General features: G+C 33.6%; 2 protein-coding genes and 1 long non-coding RNA gene across 5 annotated transcripts; 1 reads left to right on the forward strand and 2 right to left on the reverse strand.

Moving 5' to 3' along the window:
- Positions 1 to 507: 507 nt before the first annotated feature.
- Positions 508 to 3,948, reverse strand: LOC102587735 (pentatricopeptide repeat-containing protein At4g21065). Its single transcript, XM_006355216.2, has one exon. It carries the CDS (start codon positions 3,854 to 3,856, stop codon positions 2,099 to 2,101), a length of 1,758 nt encoding a protein of 585 aa, XP_006355278.1. The 5' UTR covers positions 3,857 to 3,948; the 3' UTR covers positions 508 to 2,098.
- Positions 3,949 to 5,288: 1,340 nt separating this feature from the next.
- LOC102581450 (uncharacterized) lies at positions 5,289 to 11,185 on the forward strand. 3 transcript variants are annotated; one of them, XR_367902.2, is made up of 4 exons: positions 5,289 to 5,465; positions 5,569 to 5,651; positions 7,322 to 7,457; positions 10,937 to 11,185. It is a non-coding gene; the product is annotated as an uncharacterized lncRNA (long non-coding RNA). The 3 variants fall into 3 exon arrangements; XR_367901.2 differs by lacking the exon at positions 10,937 to 11,185 and adding an exon at positions 8,046 to 8,240; XR_001474405.1 differs by lacking the exon at positions 10,937 to 11,185 and adding an exon at positions 8,052 to 8,240.
- A 12,229-nt stretch (positions 11,186 to 23,414) lies between these two features.
- On the reverse strand, positions 23,415 to 24,249 carry LOC102581776 (U11/U12 small nuclear ribonucleoprotein 25 kDa protein-like). Its single transcript, XM_015312286.1, has 3 exons — positions 23,951 to 24,249; positions 23,783 to 23,864; positions 23,415 to 23,553 (listed from the first exon to the last, which is right to left on the reverse strand). The coding sequence occupies exons 1-3, from the start codon at positions 24,090 to 24,092 to the stop codon at positions 23,415 to 23,417; spliced, it is 363 nt and encodes a 120-aa protein (XP_015167772.1). The 5' UTR covers positions 24,093 to 24,249.
- Positions 24,250 to 25,680: the final 1,431 nt, after the last annotated feature.

Below are 25,680 nucleotides of genomic sequence, written 5' to 3' on the forward strand. Positions count from 1 at the left end.
TTGGTGGTATTAGTAATACATAGAATTTAATATCATGAGATTAATATATGTAAAGATAAAAATACCTTTCAAATCCTTCTTATCATTTTGTTTATTTTCTTAGTTTTATGTTTTATATTTGTACTAGTAAATTTATTTAAATAAATTAGTTTACAAATTTTATTATTTAGAGAGAGTTGTTTGTTGCTAAATAAATCTAATACAAATCAGTACAATATATGACCACATGACGTTTGTGATCTTAATTGAATGTATTGTTTGGTCATATATATATATGATTTTCTAATTATTTGTATTTTGAACAATTTATAAAATTGTATACAGATTAAAACTACAACTTGCAATTTTTATGAGTAAACATAGATGGTTTATTTAATTTTACTACTGTTTAAGATGACAATTATTTACCCTCAAATAATTCAAGTGATAATATCAAAATGAATAAAGAAAGAAAGGTTGCAAAGAAAATATACAGAGCCATAGAAAGTGGAGGGTATTTTTGTAAACAAACAATATTTTTAACTAAATATAGGAATACATATTATTTTTAACATATCAAACCAAATATTGTATAAGAAACAAGCCCAGCAATACTAATTTCGGCATTACTAAATACTAATACACCTTATTAAGTACTATTCTTATGCACTCTACGAAACGGCCCTAAACACACAATATTAAGTACAACAATACCCTATAATTTGTACTAAAAACCGATTAAAAATACTAAAGGTGAGGCAAACAATGGATAAAAAAAAATGATTTTTTGGCTAAACTTCAATTCCCTTCCATCTTTTTTGGGATTTCAGGCATACCATCATCCTTATAGCTAAATAGCACATCTGGCCAGAAGCCTGAATCAACTTTACCATTGATCATACCTGGGTCAAAGACCTCAGAAGTTTGGGTAGTTTTGTAGTTCAATAGACCTGTCATTAATTATGAGCTGAAATGAAGGCTGGAGATCCGAGACTTCTTCAAAGTTTCTATTTTATCTTTGGACAAAACCGCACTTAAGCCATGAAATTCATTATCATAGGAATGAAGAAACTTTGTAGCAGAACAGAAGGTTGGCCAGGATTGGCAATTTTGATCGAATCATTATTGATGGCTAACAAAGACTTCAGGCATGGAGGACTTCTCCTGGTGAACAGTGTAAGTGATTCTCTATGCAATACAGAAGTCCTCCAGGCAATTTAGTCCACCCCATGATTGATCTTTGTCTGGTTTCTGGAACTATGCCACCACTAGTCAAACATGCCATCATGCTTCAACAACCAACTGAAGCAACCCATTCCAGATCATTTTCCATGGACATGCTTGTTACTTCCCAATCAAAGCAGTTTATTCTAAAATTCCCAATCCACTCACTTCCTGATCTACACTGGGCAACAGTTGCTTCAACTGCTTCCACTAACCTAAAAGATCTGGATACTTCAGCTCCAGGGCTGTGTGTCCCGACCATGCATCTTGTTGTTGTGGGAGCATGTTGGGCCTAGAAGACACCTAAAAAGATATTTATTTATTTTGAGCATAAAAGTTTGAGAACCCATGTAGGTCATTGTCAACTAGAAATGGAATGTGTATCAACAGGTTATGAAAGGAATTCGGAAGAACTCTTAGATACTTGATTTATACCTGCTGTAACATGGAACATAGCTGTCAATTGGGTATTAACATCTAAAATCTAGCAGATTATGCAAGAATACTGAGTATATATCCATACTAGCTGAAAAGAATGCGCAATCATCTGATGTTATTAAAGGCTTAGTGAAAAGTGAATGAATCCCATTTGCTTAGGATCAGAAAACACCTTCCCTTTTTTGTGACTTATATAGAGCCCAGGACGATCTCTTGATATGATACCCAAAACACTGTAGAAGGGAGTTGAGGAATTTTTCTTCAGAACGTATAGAGTTTACATATCTGTCCACCAAGCAATGACCTAGAAATTCATATCTTGCTCTCCGTAACCTTTCCTCGAGCACAGAACGTAGATGTTGTCAGATCTTGTTCTCCACCATCTTGTTTTTTCAGAAGGCTATGCTTTAATTTAAGCAACTTATGCAAAGTCCAGTTCGAATTCCACAATTATGTCCTACCAATAATCTTTACAAGAGCAAGATCCATTGGTAAAATGGTGAAACCGGCTACGATCTCTAACCACTATCTCGCGATCAAAAACCTTAGATATTAGTTTAATGGCAAGGTGGCAATCAGCACAGACCCTTAAGTTCTTCACAATTCTAATAGGGGTCCCAGGCGGTGTACTAATCAACATGAATGCAATTGCAATTTTTTCACTATGGTAAGCCAAAGCAGTCTCCTTCTCCTCTTCCTCTATATCAGCAAGCACATTTGATGTATGAGGGACATAACCTTCCAATCTCAGTAATCTAGTCATTTCTCCAAGCATAGCATATATAGCCTCATTTTTAGGATGGGACCTATCTCCCATAACAAATTCATGCACCCGATTTCCTAACTCAACAAGGCTATGCCCTGGGACTTTTTTCACCCCTTCTTTAAGCATAGTGGTCCTTAGTTGATGCACATCTGACCAACGCCTCTCGGCTGCATAAAGGTTTGAAAGGAGCACATAATCCCCAGAATGATTAGGTTCTAACAGCTTAAGGTGATTTCTAGTCATCTCTGCCAGAGCTAAATGACCATGTATTGAGCAGGCACCAAGTAATGTTCGCCAAATCACAGCATTGGGTTGCAATGGCATGTCTTTAATATACTTGTATGCCTTTTTGACTAAACCAGCCCTTCCTAACAAATCAACCATGCAGCCATAATGCTCAATTTTCGGCTTAATTCCAAACATTTTTTGCATCCTTTCGAAGTAAGCAAACCCTTTGTCCACCAAACCACAATGGCTACAGGCATACAAGACCCCGACGAATGTGATCTCAGTAGGCACAAATCCTTTTCTTTCCATTTCCTCGAAAAGCTCAAGTGCTTTCTCACCAAAACCATTGACAGCCAAACCTACAATTAAAGATGTCCAAGACACTACACTATCCTCCTCCAACTCATGAAAAACTTGCTCTGCCTCTTTCACATTCCCACATTTAGCATAAAGATCCAAAAGTGCATTTGCAGCATGTAAATTCTTATCCAATCCCACCTTCAACATATACACATGTGCCCTTCTACCCAACGCTAACGCACCAAGCTCAGCTGAAGCAGTCAACAAACTGACCAAAGTAAACCCATCAGGCCTAGCACCTTCCACAACCATTTTCCTAAAAAGGGTCAACGTCTCATTAGGTCGACTATTCAAAGCATACCCATTAATCACTGAATTCCATGCCACAAGATTCTTGTCAGACATTTCCTCAAACACCTTATGTGCTTTTTCAGCTTGACTAATTGCTCCATAAAAATGAACCAAAGAATTCTGAACAAACACCAACGATTCAAACCCATTTCTAATTGCAATGCAATGCACCTTTTCTCCTTCCCTAACATCAATCACCTTGGCAATAGCTTTTAGAAGAAAAGGGTATGTATGTGTGTCAGGGGCAACATAATTAACACACATTTGGTTATGTATTTCAATTGCTGGATATGGATTTTCACTCTCAGCATAACCTCTAATCATTGTATTCCAAGTGAATATATTAGGAAATTGAATTTGATTAAAGATTTTTTTAGCATAACACATTGGACCTGAAAGAGAAACTAGAGTGAAAATCAAGTATTTGCCCATTTCTGGGCTTGATAAAGGGATGCGGCGCCTGATGGAAAATGCATGAACTTGCTTGAATTTGTAAGTAGAGGAAGCACATGAAAGCAAAAGAGCAATGCATTTCTTCACTATGTACGGTTTTGTGCTCTCTCCACTCATGTTATTATTGTTATTGTCACACTATAGTAGTTGCCAAATTATTTGTCCACAACTAATGATACTAACACTTCTAATTAACCTTCTATTCACATTATGTGTCGAGCCTTTACTTACTGTGTTAGCCCAAGTTCCATATCCTAGTTGCGTAAGTGAAAATGTTAGTTAGCCTATGTTTCTACTTGTCACATTTAAATTTTGAGAGTCAAATCATTAATTTTTTACAGTACTAAGTAAAAAGTACAATTCATATAAATAATTCAATTTTTAAAAAATATATTATAAAAAAATATACGATCAAAGAAAAACTTATTCAGATCTCGAAATCTGAAGATGAAGGGAGCATTTCTTATAAATATATTTTATATAATATTTTGAATCTCTAATTTATTTTATTTTTCAAAAAAGTTATAGTAGTTACTTTGGCACCAGGTTAATTTTTTTCTTATTAATACACGTGTTCTCATTAATAGATTTGTCATCCCTTCTCCCTACCTTTCTTTTCAATATTCTTCTTCTTGCTTTATTATTTATAACACGTTACCAGCACAAATTTTTGCTCGGAACACTTTTTTATGCAAATTATGGACTAAGGTCCGTTTATTCAATATCAGTCCAAAAGGCTCTAAAAGAACCCAAAAAATAAGAGGAATTTTCGAATATAAGCCACTCAAAAATAGCCTAATTTCGCTCCATAGTTATAGCTTGCTAATTACAATTCGTAACTACATGTTATAAGAAGGAGAGTGGCGAACGAGACTGGGAGAGGGAAGAGAGAGGTGAGCGACATAGGGCTGAGAGTGGGAGAAAGGTGAATTGTATATGTATATCGGTTAGATAATTATATATTATACATATGTATTTGTATATTCTGGCGAGAGAGGCGAGAAAGAGAGGACAATAATTTGTATAGGTACATTTGTATAATTCACATGTTTTTGTATAATTGAGTAGTATAAAGTCTGAAATTATACAAATATAATAAAACTCAAAATAACGAATTGATACAAACATAAACATATGAACTTTAAACAATTATACAAAATATATTATACAAAATCCGAAAACTACTCGTTTATACAAACTTTAAAAAGTTATACACAAAAGATTGAATGTAAATGATGACAAAACTAGAAAAACCAAAAGGAAAATACATCGTCATATACAAATACAGATCATCGTATACAAATACAAATCAAACAAAGAATTGTTAGTTGTGAATTATACAAATGTGGCGAATTATACATATACAAATGTGGCTAATTATACAAACTCGAAAGCAGTCCACGTAATTAAAGTTAATGTTAGTCGCGAGTAATAATTATAGCAAACTATAGCTATGATGAGTAATTAAATAGTATAAATTTGTTTAACCGCGTAATTTTCTCAAAAAATAAACTGGAAAAGAAAAAGGAAGCAAAAAATACTTACACATAAACTCGGTCCAAAAGTGACCAAGTTCAGATAGACTGAACACCCTAAAAATAGGATTTCCTAATGAAAGCAACTTCAGCTTTGTCTCCTCCGCTCCCACCACCAAAATGTCGCTTCGCACCCTTCATAACAAAGACCTTCACCAGCTCGTCCTCTGGGTGATCAATATTCTTCACCGGTGATTCTCGATCTTCATCCTCAACTTGTAGAAGTAGCTATTTCATTTTTTATTCCTGATATTTGTTCAAAAATCCCGGCTGATGGGCATCCCAAATTTTCAGGTGTGTATTTCAGTGGAGGTTTAAGAGTTTGTGATAAACTCGAAAAGGGGTTAGAACTGGGTATTTAAGTTTTGTAGCTCACAGTAAGTTAATCCAGTTCTCCCATTTTTCTTTCATTATCTAGAGTGATAACTTTTTTGTTGAATCTACTTGATGTAGTGGATGAGAAAACTAACTTGCTCCCAGGTTCCTCCGTTTGATCACTCAGTTGTGTACGAGTTGAGTCTTGCCAATTCAGTTTCAAAACCCTGGTTTTTTTAACGGTGATCCTTTTAGTTTGGAATTTTTTCCTCTGCTTGATTGATGGTTATGTTGGTGATGTAATCGGCTAGTTGATTAACTTCCCTGAAAATATGTTTGACCTGAATGTTGATCTGTTCATTAAATCTTTGATTTCCTCCATCCTCTCTATTAGCTCCCAGGGTATTTTGCATTCTCCAACAATCATCTTTTTGAGACCTAGTGAATCAGTCTCCAGAATGATGTTGTTGAAGTTATGGAGAGTGCAAAACTGGATGGCATTCCAAATGGCCATCGACTAAGCTTCCAAGATAGTTGCAATTTAAATGTCCTTAATTTGCTTTGCGTAAAAGAGTAGTTCCCTGGATTGCCTTTGCTAGCCCCATATATATTGCACTTCACCCACCTAATCTTTGATAGGTTTCACTTCACAATATGATAATAATGAAGTGGCGGTCTATAATGTTGTAGATATCAACCATCCCTTCCAAGTGGTTTGGAATCCTCCTCATCGAAGGGTACTTTACCATGATGAGTTGATTAAGGGATAACGATCTGACAAATATTTCAATTTTGATCGAATTTGCTGTTATGATACTAAACTTTCATAAGGACTTATTACCTCTCTAGACTATTTAATACCGTATTTTTTATCTCTGTAATTATTTTAATAGTGTATTTTAAAGGTATATATGTGCTCACTTGGACACATTACTATTTATAATTTTTGCATTATTTTTTATGTCCACGTGGACAAATATATATGTTTAAAATATGGTATTAAATAGTCTAATGAGGTAATAGGTCCTCATGAAAGTTTAGTATTGCAACAGCAAATTCGACCAAAGTTAAGGTATTTTTCAGACTCTTATCCCGTTGATTAACTGCTAGTTGACATTGTTGATGTTGATACCCAATTTTGACCCTCTTTTCTTCAATTTACATTTTTTGAGCTTCTAATCTTGTTTTCTAAACGAGTTCATGAGGAGTTTTTGAGCTTTATCTTTTTTAAGAGAATCTTTTTGAGTAATAATCTCAAGTTGAGGATGAGTTATGTTTTTAAACATATGAGAATGAGTTATATATTATTGGGAGTAGTATTGAGCACCGATATGGGGATGGGTTTAATTAGACAACTCAAAATGCTCATAAATCATGTGCATACATGGATAAATGGTCATATTTTTTAGATGATTCTTTATTGCTTTTAAGCATAACTTAGTGGACCCACTTAGTTGAGGATGTCCTATACCCCGACAAGGTATATGAAAGTTTTGGCAGCGTGGACGAGACGTTACATCATCACGTAGCTCATAGTGATGGTTGTGGGTTAGAGAATCTCCCAAATAAAAGTAAAGAGTTTATTATTGTATTTTTATATACATCTGAGTTATTACTTACTTTTTTTAAAGTTTGATATATTCATTGCATCTTTTATCATTGCTTTCATGTTGAGTTGAGACGAGGTGAGTGTCTTCCTTTCTTCCAATTCAAGTTTATGTTTATATTTCAGAGTCCCCCTTGCATGCTGTTACATTCAATGTATTGATCTGATGCCATTTGGACTGCATTGTTTCATGATGGAGATACAAGTATTCAAGATCATCAACCGGTACTCAGTTGATCCAATCATATTTCAGCTAGCTTTGGTGAGCCTCCTTGCTTTTCAGAGTGTTACACATTGAGATTTTCAGTTTTATTTTGTTAGGATGTCGTGAATCTTATCTCGACTTCCAGCATAGTTATTAGAAGCTTCATAGACAGTAGTGTTTCGAGGAGTATTTTCCATTTCCATTATTAATGTTTAAGACTTGAGTTTCCTTCTTTGGCTAGTTGAATGTTTTCAAACATTCTTGAGCTTAATTATTTTAGGAGAGTTGACATATGCGAGGGGTGTACGGATTTTTTTTCGTGTGACCGTGTAGCCTACTCACTCGAGTTGTCCACTCAGGAACCTTGCGTCTAGTACACCCCCTCTTAATCTATCTAGGATAGAGCTAAACCAACACATTTTATGATTCATGCATCATGTAAACTTAAGAGACTTAATATCATTGGTATATTAAGTTCATTAGTCAGTTTTATCCAAATGTTCAAGTGAGTTCACAATCCCGAGTGACTCTTATTATTTATGTGTGCATTATTGAAAATAGTTGTGTCAAAATATGGACCGTTTGTTCTAAATTAATTAAACTTTAGGATGGAGGATATTACTAACCCTTTTATAATGCATATAGCTACAGATCTTAAGCTTTGGCCTATGAAGATTAAGCCACGAGCATGTCATGAGACGAAAATGTGTAGATGCGATGGAGAACTTTATTATTTTATTTTATTTTACATGTAATAAAGCTTAAGTTTATTTTTGTACTTAATTTGGGTAATAGATTCATTTAATTAATTAAAGAGAAATGGAATGACATATTTTGGCATATTTATTTTTCAAATACATGTTAGGCCTACCTTTGTCATAAAGATGTCACCTATATATGGGACACATTATTTAATATACTTGTGTTACATGCTTCATAAATATTTGCTAGCTTACTTGCTACGTGACTTATATGAAACATAATTTTAATTGATTATTACTAACATCATCTTTATTTATTTTTTGTTTTTAGAAGAGATAATTATTTGCCTTTATTTATTTACTATTTGATTACTTATGGCATCTTTACAAATTTTTATGTCATGTTTATACATTTTTCATTTCATATAATAATAATTTCTCCGTGCTTAACACACTTTAATGACTCTAGAGCATAATTATTTCAAGCTCGTGCAAGCTCCGAGTGTCCCAAATTAAAAAACTTGGGTGTTTAAACTTCTACCCTCTCAAACTCTTCTAAGTCCCTTCGAGTATAATCTTATTTTTTTAACCAGCAATATTTTTTCATTAGTTCCACATTTCGTAGAATCTATTTAGCATTTGATCTGCGTCATGAGAGTTTTACTTAAGCTCTAAAATTCTTCCACTTTATCATCAATCTTCACGCCGTTTGTTGCTTCTTAAATTGGTAGATGTCCAAATATATTTGTGCAATCTAACAAATAACAGTTGCCAATATTTATTCAATTTTTATCCCTCAAATGCAATACTTCCTCAATTCAAAATAATTGTGTCATTCTTATTAGGGTTTGACAACATTTATTCTTACGCACCCATTCTTCATTTGTGTATAAGGTCTTACCAAGTGATTCTTAATTGTTCTTACGTGTTAAGTTCAATTCTTTAGTATAGAAATGATTTTGGATATGAATTAAGGTCACTAGAATTTCCTAGCACAATGTTGAGTTGAAAGTCTTCTTACCGATTGAGTTTCAATATGAGATTTTACTTGGGTCAACTTAAAATGACCATATCTCTCGGCACATAACGAATTAGGTGGCTCATGACCTATCAAATTAAAGGTCTACGAGTCCTATTTCCAACTCCACCAAGTTTTCTCTATTTCAAGTTTAGAGTTAAAAGTTATGCTTGTTTTAGTAAGACCTTGTCAGATAGTTGAAGTTTTACGGATGATTATACGGCCTGTGAAGTGTTTCACGGACCGTGGAACCCAAAACGATCCGTGAAGCCTTCCTTTTAGGGGACTTCATTAGTTTTTAAATTAGGGTCGTTTTGTTCTTTCCCCTATGTGTTTGTTACCTAAGCTACGTCGTTTTAATCCCTATTTTAAGTCTAAACCACGATGTTTTACACCTAGTTAAGGGCTTAGAAGGTGTTAATCAGTTCTTTTAAATTCATTAACACTTCAAATCTTTAGAGAAAGGTTTCAAGAGGAGAATAAGCTAGGGTTTTAAGCGTTCTTCGAATTTCATCGATTTTGCCAAGAACTTTGTTCTTCCAGGTACGTAATACTATCATAATAATGGACTAGTTCGTCCTCACTCCCTACATCTACTTTCAAATCAGTAAAAGAGTAATTTAGGATTCTATCCTTAAATTTGAGTATTCTTGAGATGAGTTGATGTTGAGTTCTAAGTTCTTGAGTTATTGATTGTTTTTGAATTATGTTCCTAATTATTGAATTTCTCTATGTTATGCATTGAGATTCTTGAGTTGATTGATTCATATCTATATTTTAGCATGAACCCTATTAATTGAGTATTCTTAAGATAAGTAGTTGAGTTCTGAGTTCTTAAGGTCTGAGTATTGAGTTTTTTTATATTATTATTGAGATCCTTGAGTTGAGTTATTCATCCCTATATTTCAGCATGAACTCTATTTTGAGTTATAAATTTTGAGAATCTTATAAAGAAAACATTTTTGTTTTAAACTGAATTTTTGAGAAAGTAAAGAGGAATTTGAGAAAGAGTTTTAACCAAGATTTGAGGAAGAGTATAAGGGAACTAAGTATTTTCCAAATGTTTCATATTTACATGAATAAAGAGAGTATTCTTTTGAGAAAAGTAAAAGAGTTTAAAAAAAAGATTGAGTACATAACAGTTACCTCTTAAAGAGGTCTTTTTGAGTAATTATCTCAACCCAGAGAAAGTATTTTTACATTGAGCAAAGAGAAACCTTGTTTTCTAAATGAGCAATGACTTCACAGATATTTTAGAGCAGTTACCTCTTTTAAGAGGATAGTTTGAGTAGTTATTTCAAACCAGATAAAGAGTATGTTTTTTATATTTGAGCATGAGTATATATATTATTGGGAGTAGTATTGAGTACCGATATGAGGATGAGTTTAGACAACTCAAAATCCTCATAAACAATGTCTTGCAAACATGGGTATAAGATCATACTTTTTAGATGAATCATTATTGCTTAGTGGATCCACTTTTGAGAGGTTCTATACCTCGACACGGTATAGGAAAGTTATGGAAGCATGGGCGAGACGTTGTATCATCACGTAGCTCATAGTGATGGTTGTTGGTTTCAGAATCTTCCAATAGATTTAAAGTATATTTTAATATATCACATATTATGTTGAGTTCAGAGATGAATAAGTATTTTGTAAAATTTTAAATGGTTTACCTGCTTTGTTTCTTTACATTCAGCTTGAGTATATCTTATCTATTGCAGTCCCTTCATTCAGTTATGTTCGTTTCGGCTATATTACATACTCATACATTCAAAATATTGATGTTATTCGACCTGCATCATTTTATGATGCAGATACAGGTGTTCAAGATTATCAAGCTTCGTTAAGATCACTCTATACTCCATCTAGCTTTTGGTTAGCCTCCTTGCATTCCTGAGGACTTCACATTTACTTTCTAGTTACTAGTTTTTGAGATGTCGTGCGTCTTGTCCCGACATCCTTCGTTAATAGTACGAGGTGTCTCTTAGCATTTATTTTCTTGTAAGTTTTTTAACAAACTATATTATTATTGAGTATTTTCCAGTCTTTATTAAATCAGTATTTGAGTTTAATTGATTTAATTCTATTTTGAGCCTATCATTGCTTGATTAAGTATTCTGCTAAGTAGTCAGCCATGCCAAGGGTTCTCTTGGAGACAAGCAATGATTCTCAAGTGTCGGTCACGTCCAGGGTGTAGGCTGAAGGCATGACTATGGTCAATCATCAAAGTGGTGAAACATAAACCTACGATGACACGTAGTTATGAGACTTGAGTTTCATAAACACGTGTCCTCTCGCTACTAAATAGTCTTCCCAAAATAACATATATTCATATAATGCTTATAGGTATGAAAATCATGTATCTATTTGAATTATATGTGAGACTAAGCTCGAAAGTCGTACCTAAAATAACCTAAATTTAGGTTGAAACTCTTATCATACTAGTTTTCTGGCTTAAAAGTCACAAAGGTTTGAATGACCATAAAAGTCATGCTAAGTAGTATAATAATATTTTAAAACCAAAGTGAAAAAATGAAAACGTAAACTATTGAAGAAAGATCATAATTTCATAAAAACCCTAGCTTTGTTTCTAGTAATGCTGTGAATTTTTTGAGAATCAAAATACTTTAGTTATGAGAGTGAAGGATTTCTCTCATTGAAGCCTTACATGCTTGAGAGATTGAGATTTGAAAGAAGAACTTGCTTGAAAGACTTGAAGCCCTAATGTATGCCTTGCTTATGTAGTTTCTGAGTTTGAGGGAGTTATGAGTGTAGGAACCGAGTCTTGGGCATGAAACCCCTTTTAGGATATGGGTAATTTTGTGGCTTTAGACTTAGGAAAAGTGGGATTTTTTTAAAAAAGAAACCCCAATTAAAAAGTTGTCAGAAACCTTCCATGAGGCCATCTATGGTCCATGGTTTGATCTACGGGTTGTAGATCCCATCCATGGAAGTCAGACTAAGACTTTGAGTTTCTGAATTTCATTATGTAGGCTAAAATTACGGCCTGTAATTGGGTTTACAAATCGTAATCATATCCATGGAAATCATACCCGAAAATAGGTTTCAGAACATCATTTTATGAGCCCAAATTATAGTCCATAGATGATTTTACAACCCGTAACTCGGTCCATAAGAATCAGACCAAAAAATTAAATTTCTAAAGTTTATTTTAAGATTTCACAGTACGGGTCATACTTCTATAACCCATAAATGAGGTTCTTAGGTATCAGAATCTAAAAATTATGTTGTGGTAGTCTCTAATAAAAATGGTCAGGACTTTTTACCCACACTACAAATGGTGCAAACTTGGTGTCATTGAAACATGACTCATATAACTTTAATTATAGTTCATGAGCCACCTAATTCATTATTTGATGAGAGATATAGTTTTTTGAAGTTAACCCTTTTATGAACTAATGCGAAAAATTTAGTTGGGAGGAAGATTTTTGAACTAGACTTGGTAGTAGAGGGATCTTATGATCCTAAACCACTTTCAATATACTTCCCACACACAGGAATGAACCTTTACACATAAGCACAAGTAGGACATCACCTGATTCAAGCTTATATACTTACAACGAATGATTCAAATTTTAAGAATAGAGTCGTGACGTGTTACATCTAGTTTCACATTATATTGATACTATTGTTCCTAAGGTTAATGTCTTTGATGATTTTTTTTTCCAACAAGATATTTTTTGTTATGCTTCTTCATTTGACAAAGCCAGATTAATTTTGATATATTATCAATGACACGACCCCAACTAATCTCTCATGAAGCATTCCAGAAATATTCTAATCAGTTAATGTACTCAAAATGATAGGCCTCAAGTCTATGAATTCTTGTACATTATTCTTTCTTGAAATCAAGTACGACATTGGTATGTGTAATGAATTCGGACAACTCTTGCCCACAAAATAAAGACCTCACTAATTTAGTAGTATCCTCTCCCACAATGTCCCCGTAATTGTGAAAAACTAATTCTGAGTGTAAGAATTATTATTAATTATTTTTTACTTATGGCCCAAGTTTACTTGTAACGCAAGTAATATCATAAATAATATTTAATAAGGAATATATCTCGTCCGTACATTGATTATTTGATGGACGTACTAGATTAAGTCATAACCTCTATAAATTGGTCCTCCCTCCACCCATTAGGGTTATCACATATTCTCTACAATAATTCCATCGCTGACGGTTGTGGTAACATAAAGTTAGGACAAGGAGGTAGAAATCAATTTACGACTAACGCTTCCGCTTCTCTCTGTGATAATGTCTTCCGCATCAGGTATGTGCCCCTAACAATCTCTATGTAAGATTATCGTGTTCAAGATCATGAAAGTATTTAATCTTACATGTGGCATCTGAGCCTGAATTGTTTGAACGAATAATCTTACATATATATGAAAGTATTTATCATGTAACGCAATGGAATTTTGATACGATAATGTCAACGAATCAGTGCCTCAAACCTTTGTGCGTATGGAAAGGTTTTGTTTAAGACGTGTGTGATCTTAGCCCTTAAGTAAATAAACAAATAATAACTAATTTATTATTGAAAATTTGGTCAAAACATAAATAAAGTCATGTGCATGAGTGAACCAATCTTCTGACGAATTTCCCACAAATTATTTCTTCTTGTTTTTGAACAATTTGTGCACGTATTTTGCATATCCGCATACATTTATGATTTCCAACTTTATAAGTCTGCAGAATATTATGATCTCTGATGAGATATTGCGTAAGAATGTATGAATTTGTATACCATATAATAATTTTTCTGTGACATAATTAATATGTTTTGTTTCAAATCGTTCAATAAATTAAAGTGGTCGTTATACTAAGCAATAAATAATATGTGCGTATTTTTTGTGCAAAATAGTTTGTTAGTCACCAAAGTGGCCAAACTAGATAAATTGACGTCTACACATATCATGTTTATGATCACTTGATGCATTTATTATGTTTCTATAGTTTGTTAGTCACCAAAGTGACCAAACTAAAATGTATAAAATTATTCACATGCACAAAATTTTATGATATTATGTGTGCATTTGTATTTATATAGTTTGTTAGTCACCAAAGTGGCCAAACTAGATAAATTGACGTCTACACATATCATGTTTATGATCACTTGATGCATTTATTATGTTTCTATAGTTTGTTAGTCACCAAAGTGACCAAACTAAAATGTATAAAATTATTCACATGCACAAAATTTTATGATATTATGTGTGCATTTGTATTTATATAGTTTGTTAGTCACCAAAGTGGCCAAACTAGTATGATTAATAAAAATGTGCATTCATAAAATTGTCATTTATCTATGAAAGTTAATGAAATGCCTATATTGAAGATAGATAGATAAATTGACTTTCACTATTGCTAGAACTTAAGAATTTACCCAAAGATGAATCAATCATTCTACGAATAGTGAAAATTATGAGGTAAATTAATCTTTTTAGTCAAACATATATGGTATATCCAAAGATATCGCATATGTTTGATTAAAAAATATTCAATTACCTATTAAAGATAAAATTGGCATTTAAATTATGATAATGTGTCGTAGGATCTACTCGAAGGAGAATTACGATATATTTTTATCGCTTTACTGAATTCACATTATTTTCTGATTTGTGAGCATGTATATCTATTTTGCAGTTATTCCTCTTCATTTGCATGCTTCGTCTGTTACTGTGTTCAATGGATTGAACTTCTCTGAATGGCATGAACAAGTACAGTTCCACTTAGATGTAATGGATATTGACTTGGCTCTGCTGAATGACAAACCTACTGTCATTACTGATAAGAGTAGTGAGGATGAGAAGCCTTTTCATAAATCATGGGAACGCTCTAACAAATTAAGCCTTATGTTCATGCGAATGACTGTTGCTAACAACATTAAGAGTACTATTCCACAAACAGAAAGTGCCAGGGAATACCTGAAGTTTGTGGAAGAACGTTTTCGTTCTGCTGATAAGTCTCTCGCTGGTACACTAATGGCTGAACTCACGACCATGAAGTTTGATGGGTCACGTAGTATGCAAAATCATATCATCGAGATGACTAACATTGCAGCAAGACTTAGGACCTTAGGGATGAAAGTGGATGACACCTTCTTGGTTTAGTTCATTCTGAACTCATTGCCTTTTGAGTATGGACCATTCCAAATTAACTATAACACTATTAAGGATAAGTGGGATGTTAGTGAATTGTCTAGTATGCTTACTCAAGAGGAGTCAAGACTTAAGAAACAAGGAGGTCATTCCATTAACCTCATAGGTCAAGGAGCATATAAAGGACTTAAAGTGAAGGCCAACAAGTTTAAGAAAAAGAAAGCACCTGCTAAAGTTCCACAGGATACTCATAAGGAACTCAAGGCTGATGTGTGTCATTTTTGTAAAAAGGAAGGACACTATCAGAAAGATTGCCTGAAACGTAAAGCCTGACTTGAAAAGAAAGGTACATTTAGTGCTTTTGTATGTTTCGAATCAAATTTAGTAGAAATTCCTAATAATACTTGGTGGCTTGATTCTGGTGCAACTACTCATGTATCCACTATGCTGCAGGGATTCACTACGATCCAAACTACAAATCCAAATAAGGATTTCGTGTTCATGGGAAATCGCATGAAGGCTCAAATTGAAGGCATAAGGACTTATCGATTGATCTTGGAGACTGGACATCACCTTGATCTATTACAGACTCTTTATGTTCCTTCAGTTTCTAGGAATTTGATTTCCCTTTCAAGACTTGATGTTTCATGATTTGATTTTAAGTTTGGACATGGATGTTTCAATTTATATAAGAATACTATTTTTATGGTTCTGGTGTTCTTATTGATGGTTTATATAGATTGAAACTCGATAATAATTTTTCGGAATCCCTGCTTACTATTCATCAAAATGTTGGAATTAAACATAGTTCACTAAATGAAAGTTCTGCTTATTTGTGGCATAAACGTTTGAGTCATGTATCCAAAGAACGATTAAAAGGATTAGTAAAGAATGAAATTCTTCCGAATTTGAATTTTGCTAATCTTGATATATGTTTGGATTTCATTAAAGGAAAGCAAATCAAACATACTAAGAAAGGTGCCACAAGGAGCACTCAACTTCTTGAAATTATACACACTGATATTTGCGAACCCTTTGATGTTCCATCTTTAGGTGGAGAAAAATATTTTATCACCTCTATCGATGATTTTTTACTTTGTGGATTTATCTATTTGTTGAAAGAAAAATCTCAAGCAGGGGACGCTCTCAAAGTGTACGTTAATGAGGTTGAAAGACAATTAGATAGAAAAGTGAAAATCATTAGGTCAGATAGAGGTGGTGAATATTATGGAAAGTATAACGAATCTGAACAATGTCCAAATCTATTTGCAAAATTTCTTGAGAATGGTGAAGTTAGTGGGAGTGTTGAACGACAAAGTGTGGAAATTAATGAGGTAAGGGTAAATATTTCATTGCCCATGAATGTACCTACTTCTGCACCAATCACAAATGTTGTTCCTCTTGTTGAAGAACACTTTAACAATGTTGAACAACATTTGGGTGAAACACTTCAAAAAGAACTAACTCACAAGTATCTAACGCAAATGAACCACAAATAGTGCCATTAAGAAAATCGGCCATTTCAGATGATTTTGTGATTTATTTACAAGAGTCAGATTTTGACATTGGAATTAATAAAGATCCGATTTCATTTTCACAGGCCATAGAAAGCACTGAGTCTAATAACTGGTTTGATGCTATAATGAAGAGTTAAAATCCATGGAATACAATAAAGTCTGGGATCTTGTTCAATTACCAGAAAATTCTAAAAGAATCAGGTGTAGATCAGTCTTCAAGACCAAATGCAATTCTAATGGTAATATTGAATGATATAAAGCCAGACTTGTTGCCAAGGAATACACTAAAAAAGGAGACCTTTTCACCGGTCTCAAAGAAAGACTCATTAAGAATTGTTTTGGCCTTGGTAGCTCATTATGATTTAGAGTTACATCAAATGGATGTGAAAACTGTCTTTCTTAATGGAGACCTTGAGGAGGATGTTTATATGGACCAACCAGAGGGTTTCGAAATTAAGGGAAAAGATCAAATGGTGTGTAAATTAAAGAAGTCAATATATGGACTCAAACAAGCCTCACGATAATGGTATATAAAGTTTAATGATACCATATCATCTTTTGGATTTAAGGAGATTACCGTTGATCGGTGTATATACCAAAAGATTAGTGGGAGTTAGTTTATATTTTCAGTATGTTGATGACATTTTACTTGCTGCTAATGATTTAGGCATATTGCGTGAGACGAAAGACTTTCTCTCTATGAACTTTGAAATGAAAGATATGGGCGAGGCATCTTATGTGATAGGGATAGAAATATTTCGTGATAAATCACAAGGGTTATTGGGATTGTCTCAAAAAGGTTATATCGAAAGAGTTCTAGAGAGATTTAACATGAATAATTAAGAATAGTTCCTATTCAAAATAATAGGACAAATTTAATCTCATGCAATGCCCAAAGAATGATGTAGAACGAAAAGAAATGAAATCAATTCCTTCATCTTCTATTGTTGGAAGTTTGATGTATGTTCAAACTTGCACAAGACCGGATATTAGTTTTGCGGTCGGAATGCTATGAAGATATCAAAGTAATCCTGGAATGGATTAATGAAAAAACTGCAAAGAAAGTTTGTGGCATGTTATGAAGCCACAATTCATGCATTATGGCTGCGGAACTGCATTTCAGGACTTGGGGTTGTCGACACCATTACCAAGCCACTAAAAATTTATTGTGATAATGCTGCAACAGTATTCTTCTCCAAGAACGATAAGTACTCCAAATGTGCCAAACATATGGAATTAAAATACTTTACTGTTAAGGAAGAAGTTCAGAAACAAGGAGTGTTACTTGAGAATATTAGAACTGATCTCATGATTGTAGATCCGTTAACAAAAGACTTACAACCAAAGACATTTAAAGAACATGTTCAAATTAAAGAATGGGTCTTGGTTGTACTTATGATTGATACATTTATGATGTTTTTACACTCTGAGCTCAAATTATGTGTTTATGATATACATTAATGAATTTCTTATTTCTCATAATGGTGTATACATTATTGTTTTGAGTTATTACAAGATAAGTCTCTATGAGACGTTATTGTGGACCATAATGTTATATGTTTTATAGCTTATGAACCTAGTATAATGAGTTGCTAATATAGTAGTATATGGAAGGAAGTAAGTAGCTTAAAATTTATGTACAACCGCCATAACTCACATTAGTAGTTTGTTATATTGTGGTATGTATGATGGACATTATAGAAGAGATTTATTACATGCGCCACTAATGTTTATGAAATATTAATGTTATATGGTCATTGGGCCAAGTGGGAGAATGTAAGAATTATTATTAATTATTTTTTACTTATGGCTCACGTTTACTTGTAACCCAAGTAATACCATAAATAATATTTAATAAGGAATAGATCTTGTCCGTACATTGGTTACTTGATGGACGTACCAGATTAAGTCATAACCTCTATAAATTGGTCATCCCTCCACCCATTAGGGTTATCACATATTCTCTACAATAATTTCATCGCTGACAGTTATGGTAACATAAAGTTAGGGCAAGGATGTAGAAACCAATTTACGACTAACGCTTCCGCTTCTCTCTATGATGATGTCTTCCGCATCAGGTATGTGCCCCTAACAATCTCTATGTAAGATTATCGTATTCAAGATCCTGAAAGTATTTAATCTTATACTGAGAAGCCATCAGTGCCACTATCACTATCCTCATTGAGCTCAAATACCACCTCTTCTACTTCCTCCAGGATGGGCAATTTAATTATCTCCTTATTTTGATCCTTTGTAATCACCTGTAGGATGTTCTGGAGCATGGAGAAGTCATGATTAAAAACCTTTTCAGTGAATTGCTTTGAGAAAATATCAACAACTTCCTCTCCTATTTGTAGTTTGGTGGTTACAAAATCTCCCTATATATATGGTTTATCTGAGTTGGGTGGAATTTTTTCCTTCTTCCTTTGACATAGAAGTGAAAGAATTTAGTATTTCTATGTCCTTTTGAAAACCACCTCATCCCCGATTTTCTGCTTCCAATATTCTTTCTATATTAGTTGTTATTAGATGAATTTCCAATTAAGCCTCTTTAACCATTATCACATCATCCAAAGTGGCTAGTTGTTGGAAAATATTGTCGAACACCTCCTTACTCTATCTAGTCAGGGCTATGTTTACTTCTTTGAGTTTAAACTAAAATTTCATGATAGAGCTTTCCACAAAATCAGTGTTTCAATTCTCTTTCACTATTCCTTTAAATTGATGTTGTTTGGCTCAAAAGTTTAGGAATCTAAATGGTCTGACGGTAGGTTCTTCTTCAGAAGTAAATATTATATGCAATGTGCCATGATTTGACCCTTGCATAATGAGATGGTGAACCTCGCTTGAAGGGAAACTCTCTATGAAGGCTTGATTTATCAAGATTTTGTCCGGTCTTTTGAAAATATACCCGTCTTCCATCCTCCCATTCCACTGGTGTATCTGCTTTCAATCACTTTAATATATGCTAATGCACAACTATTGATGCAGAAGGCAAAGTTAGTTGCCTTATTCTAGGTAACCACAATCCCCCTAGCTAACTTCTCCTCTTAACTTAGTATCATAATTGAGATCTCCACCACCTATGGTTCTTGAACTTCTTCTGCAATATATTCCATTTCTTCCCATAATTCATGTTTTTTTTCAAGTCAAATTTTTAATGCTATTGTTGGGGTTTGATGAAAACCTACATGATTTGTGATTGTCAATTGATAAATAGTAGTCATTACCTTGAATATAGCTTACCCATTAAGAATTAACCAATTTTAGCAATTGCTAATACCCAATTTGTAGAATTATCATCCATGCTAGCACACTCTTAAGGACCCGTTTGGCCATAGATTTCCAAGTAAAGTTTGGAAATTTTTTTTGGCAAATAGTGTTTGCCCATACAATTTGTCATTATTTGGCAAATATTTTTGGCAAATAACCCAAATTCTCAATATTTGGGCCAAATTTCATTATTTGTGATTTTTTAAAAATTCAAATTCTACACCAAATTTTTATCTTTTACAAAAACACACTCTATAATAGTTGTTTGTACTATATTACATAATTTTTTACGTGAACACTAAAGTAGTAATGAAATATTCACTTGAAAGTGATGATATGATTGTTGGTGAAAATGAAGAACAATCGGCTTAGGGTAACAAAGTTAGGTGCTTTGTCTACTTCAGTTGTATGAAATGATGTTTGGTGCACTCACTCCAAACTACCACATTGCTCTAGTGTAATGGACACTACTTGTTATTTGTTGCAACGAAGATCCAATTGACTTGTAATATAAACTTATGGTTAGTTTTGATAGTTTTTAAAACTTATGAGTATAAATCATATTTTTCCTAAAAAAGTAAAATATGTTTTCCAAATACTATGACCAGACACATGTTGAAATTTCGCCTAAATTTTCGCCCAGATAATATTTGCCAAAAATATTTAAAAATCTATGGCCAAATGCTAGCTAAGAATCCCCAATTACTTGTGAACATCCCTTGTTTAAGGCTTTGCGTTCGAGAACTTGTTACAACGTATTAAGCGTTCAAATTTGTAATTGAATCGTCATCCCCCCCATAGCTTTAGCAAGAGGATTACTACCTTTGGAAGTCAATATCGATTGCAAGGAGCTCATCACTTTTATTGAAAATGATCACCCATCTTACACAAACATGTTATTTGATTGCAGGGATCTGCTGAGCCATTTGGGGAACCCCCCCCCCCCCCCCCCCCCCCCCCACCCCCCCCCCCCCCCCCCTCACACACACACCAATGAAGTTATATGCATAAATTGGATCAACGTACAAATCTCTAGTGAAATAGAATACATCATAGGGTGAATTACTATCATCCATTCCATGTGGGATCAACCCCATCTCTTCGTTGGGTTTTATATTGCATATGTTTGTATACACATCGAATTATAAGTGTGTAGTTGACTGTTATCAAATACTTACAAATCATTATACCCAGAATCCTATACACCTTGTAACTCCTCTATTACAAGACACAAAACAATAACTCTATTGGCAACTATATCAACTACTTCTAGCTAATACAGACTTCAACAACACAACTCGGCTAACTCTAGCCACAAACTCACTCAACAATAACAACAGATGAGATGATCTATGATCCTTTATATCATAGGATTAGATCTACAATATGAACAAGAATTGAAGGTGCTACAACACTCGATCAGGTCCCTTGTTACGTATGTTAGCAGTTTTTCCTTGAGAGTGGCTTTTGCTTTTTAATATTCCTGATTGCAAAAATTAGGTTTAATCTTGTCAACATGTTCTCTTTATATGAGCGACAAAAACCTAGAAGCAACGCCATTGGTCGAGGACTGTTGTCCTTTCCGTACATCTGCTACGGTGGCCACCAACTACTGCAGACCTGCCCTCTGCTAGATCCCTCTGCGGACCAGGTCCCGTTGCACCATAGTTTCTTAATTCATCAAAACAAAGAATACCACAGGTGTGCAATGAAATAATCGAAGCTTTTGTGACATACATTTTCTTCAAAAAAATATTATAAGATTTAAAGGTAGGAAAATATCAATCTATCTGGTAGGTGCTGCTGATTCGAATTTTATGGTAGATGTTGTAATCATTTGAAATAATATGCATAAAGGTATGACTAAACATTGGTATGATATCTAATAACTGATGGACTAAACCATTTATCTTCTTATCTTTCGAAATATATAGATAGACAGAAATTATAAAGTTAAAGAGTCTAAAATTAGCAAGCTATGATTTATGAAATGGAGTATTTTTGTCAACATTTAAGTATGATCAGTCAGGGGGAGATGTTTTGCAGTAGAGCTGCATGAGATTTTTAGTGCAATTTTCCAAGTTATGTAGCTCTCAACACTGGTCGAACCCATCTCGTTTCAACCTATATACATTAATTGTCATCTATAAATTAATGAGACAGAGTAGCTAGCCGTAACAAATATTCTTTCAAATAATTGTAACTTTCTCTGCAAAGTTACAAGTCTAGAGGTCGGATCAGATTGTTGATTACAATAGATGTTCGTTCAAGTTGATTCATATCCTAGAACTGCAAAAATTGTTCTGCATGCTTTATTTCCACGTACGTCCATATCTCTGAATGTCATAATATACTTATTTTTACAAGTGGGATACCTAAGCATTTTTACAACTCTTGATGCATGCATTACTCTGTCTTCTGTTCTGCACTTCTTTCTGAAATTTCCAGTTTCTGATATGAGAATAATCCTCTAAATAAATGAAATAACCTGTATTGGCAGTTGCCAACACCACACCCATTATTCTCGTCCTCCGAACTGTTGTCTTCATCATCTTGGTGATCATTAATATACTCTTTTTCACCTTTCAGCTCTTCCTCATCAAAGTCATTCGATCTGCAGATTAAGTAGTGTTCCAACAATATTATTAGCTCAAATGCAAATCTAGAGGAAAAACAATAGTTGAATTTATGAAAAACAACTATATATATCCACGTAAAATGATGAGGATGAAATCAATATTATACAACTTACACTTTATGATGATCAAACTGATGCTCCTCTCCTTCTGATTGTGTCATTTTTGGATTGTAACCAACCGATACATGTCTCACAAAACTAAGCTGCAAAATCAACAAAAACAATTATCAATGTTAGGGTATCAAAGAAATACTCAAATAATTTCAGTTACAGCTAGCACATAAGAAAATAATAATACATTTGCATATATAAGTGCACATCAATAATGTGGTATGCAGAAAATCAACTCGAAGCTGTATGCTAATCGAGGGTTATAACAATACAGGTTCTCAGACAAAGGATTATAAATATATCTAACATATCCAAGTCAAACATAACTATCTCCAGGATTATAATTGCATATGATCAACTCCATGTTTCAGATTTACTATCTTGAAAGATTAGGAGATCAAAGATCCTTTTCGACCATGAAAAAAGGAAACTAATCAACCAGATGGACAGTGAATAAAATTATAGCTATGAAACGTGAAGATATCATAAAACCTAAAGATACTCCAGGATTCAACAATTTGAACTTTTTTTCACTCTGACCCTATATCATCCCCTTTTCCGGAATGCAGTTTCCAATATAATTACAACAAGCATACAACTATTAAATCATATAAGATAATATGAATGTTATTTTTTTATGAAAACATCCAATGGAAGAGAATAAACCTCATCGCCATCCTTGATCCCGTAGGTTCCTATTAAATCATCATCTGAAAGTAGCTTCTGTCCGCCATAGCTCAGACAAAAATGCCCCCATACATGTAACCTGCAATAGCAAAAGTTTCAAATTAGGGTGATCTAACGCTAGCACTCGCTGCTTTTAATGACATTTAAAATTCATTAATGTCATGAATATCGAATGACGGGGAAAAATAAAATTCACAATATCCCATAAAATTTTCTTTTTATTCTACCAAATTGTTTCATTAATTCTCATAGCTAGCTAGGTGAACAAAAGAAGATATGGATTGACAATATACATATATAGTACATACCATGAAATCTTGCAATGGCTGAAGGCCTCTACCACGGCCCGTTTGAGATCTTCCACGTTACCATTTCTAGGCACTTCAATATCTACAATTAAATCTCAAAATTCATCAACTAATAAAAACCCATACACATGAATATAATATAATAGAAATGTACGTATAATTAATTACCGAAAGAAGAGCCATCCAATTTGAGGATGGAAAGCTTAAGGGGTTCCTCAGGTAACTTATCATACAAGAATGGTGCTGCTACACAAATAAATGATCCATTCCTTTGTAATGAAGCATTCGGGCTAACATCTTCGTCCTCCATTATGTCTGAGGTCTGCACGACTAATATTAGTATGCAAACCTTCAATTAATCTTCTTCTTATTTCTGACTTGTACATTGATTCATTAACACCATTTTTGGTCCCTTTCCCATTCTATTTCAAAGGGGTTTGCTTTGGTTTATTGTTAAAGAATTAGATTTAGAATCTCTTTTGATTGGAGGACATTCTTTAAACACAAAGAATGAGATAGATAGAGAGAGAGAGAGGGGAAATTTGTTTAGAATTTGATGATCAGAAAAAAAAATTTGGACGTCAACCAGATTTTTCTCTTTTTTCTTTCACTACTAATTTTGGACACGTACGTTGTTGCCTCGTGGATCCCTAAGTAGAGAGCTTTATTAATTAACTGTAGAAGAGGTCAAAATTAATAAAATACACCTTTTACATTTTATATTATACATAATTTTGCCTACAGCAAAGTTAAAAAATATTGATTAGTTTATTTAGCTTGGATAAAGATAATACTCATACATATATTCACCATCAGAGGTTTAAGATGTTAATGATTAAAAAAGAAAATACAAGTGTCTCTTAGTAAACAAAATCCCAATAAAATTAGTCACTATAATGAAACAGTAACTCAGTATTATCAAATGAAAATTATGAAGGTACATATATAGAAAATAATTGATAGGTTCGGATTTGATATTTATGACAGAAAGAACTTGTTATACGTTCGCAATTGATTCACTTATCTAAATCTTCAGTCATTTCTCCTGCATGAAAAGAATACAAATAACTTTAAAAGTTGAAACCATTTGAACTCCCCGTTTCCGAAGTTGCTAAGCACAAAGTTTATGTCATCCGGGAAAAATGTTAACAGTTTTATCCTCATTTTCTTATTTTATTTGATTTTTTTTCTCGCAAAGAAAAGTCAAAACATTATCATATTTGGTTATTCTTTTCTTAGAGGAAAAGTTTAAAACTCTATAAATTGAAGATTCATCTTCTTATACTGTTAAACCAAGGAAGCAAGCTGATGTAACCACACTTGAGTTAGGCTTAACTAAGTTTGTTAGAAAGCAGTTAAAAGTTAGTTATGCAGTTAAATTAACTGCTAAGAGAATCTTCTAGATGAGCTACTGTAAAGTGTGTGTATAAATAGTCCATATCATGTAACTTGTACGCTAAGATGAATTCAATGAGAATTTAGATTTCTTCAGATTCTTCTTCCCTTTACACTTGTCTTCTTCCTCTGTTTGAGAACTTAGGAATTCTTCATCTATGAAAGTTAACATGGTATCAGAGCCTCGATCAGAGAGTGCAGCAGTCTAGATTAGTCTCATATTCAAGTTCATAAGAAGATCGAGATCATGGAAATGGAAGGTACAGTTCCTACAACAAATACATCAATTCCAGGAAGATCTGTGATTGATCACACACATCCTCTGTACCTACAACCTAATGATACTCCATGTAGCTCACTTATCTCAATTCAACTTACTGGATCTGAGAAATATGCACTTTGGAGTAGATCTATGAGATTAGGATTGTTAGGAAAAAAGCAAATTAGGATTTGTGGATGGCAGACACACTAGACATAAGTTTGAAACATCACTGCATGATCAG

This window comes from Solanum tuberosum, unplaced genomic scaffold (genome assembly GCF_000226075.1).
Source record: "Solanum tuberosum cultivar DM 1-3 516 R44 unplaced genomic scaffold, SolTub_3.0 scf00188, whole genome shotgun sequence".
NCBI lineage: Eukaryota > Viridiplantae > Streptophyta > Magnoliopsida > Solanales > Solanaceae > Solanum > Solanum tuberosum.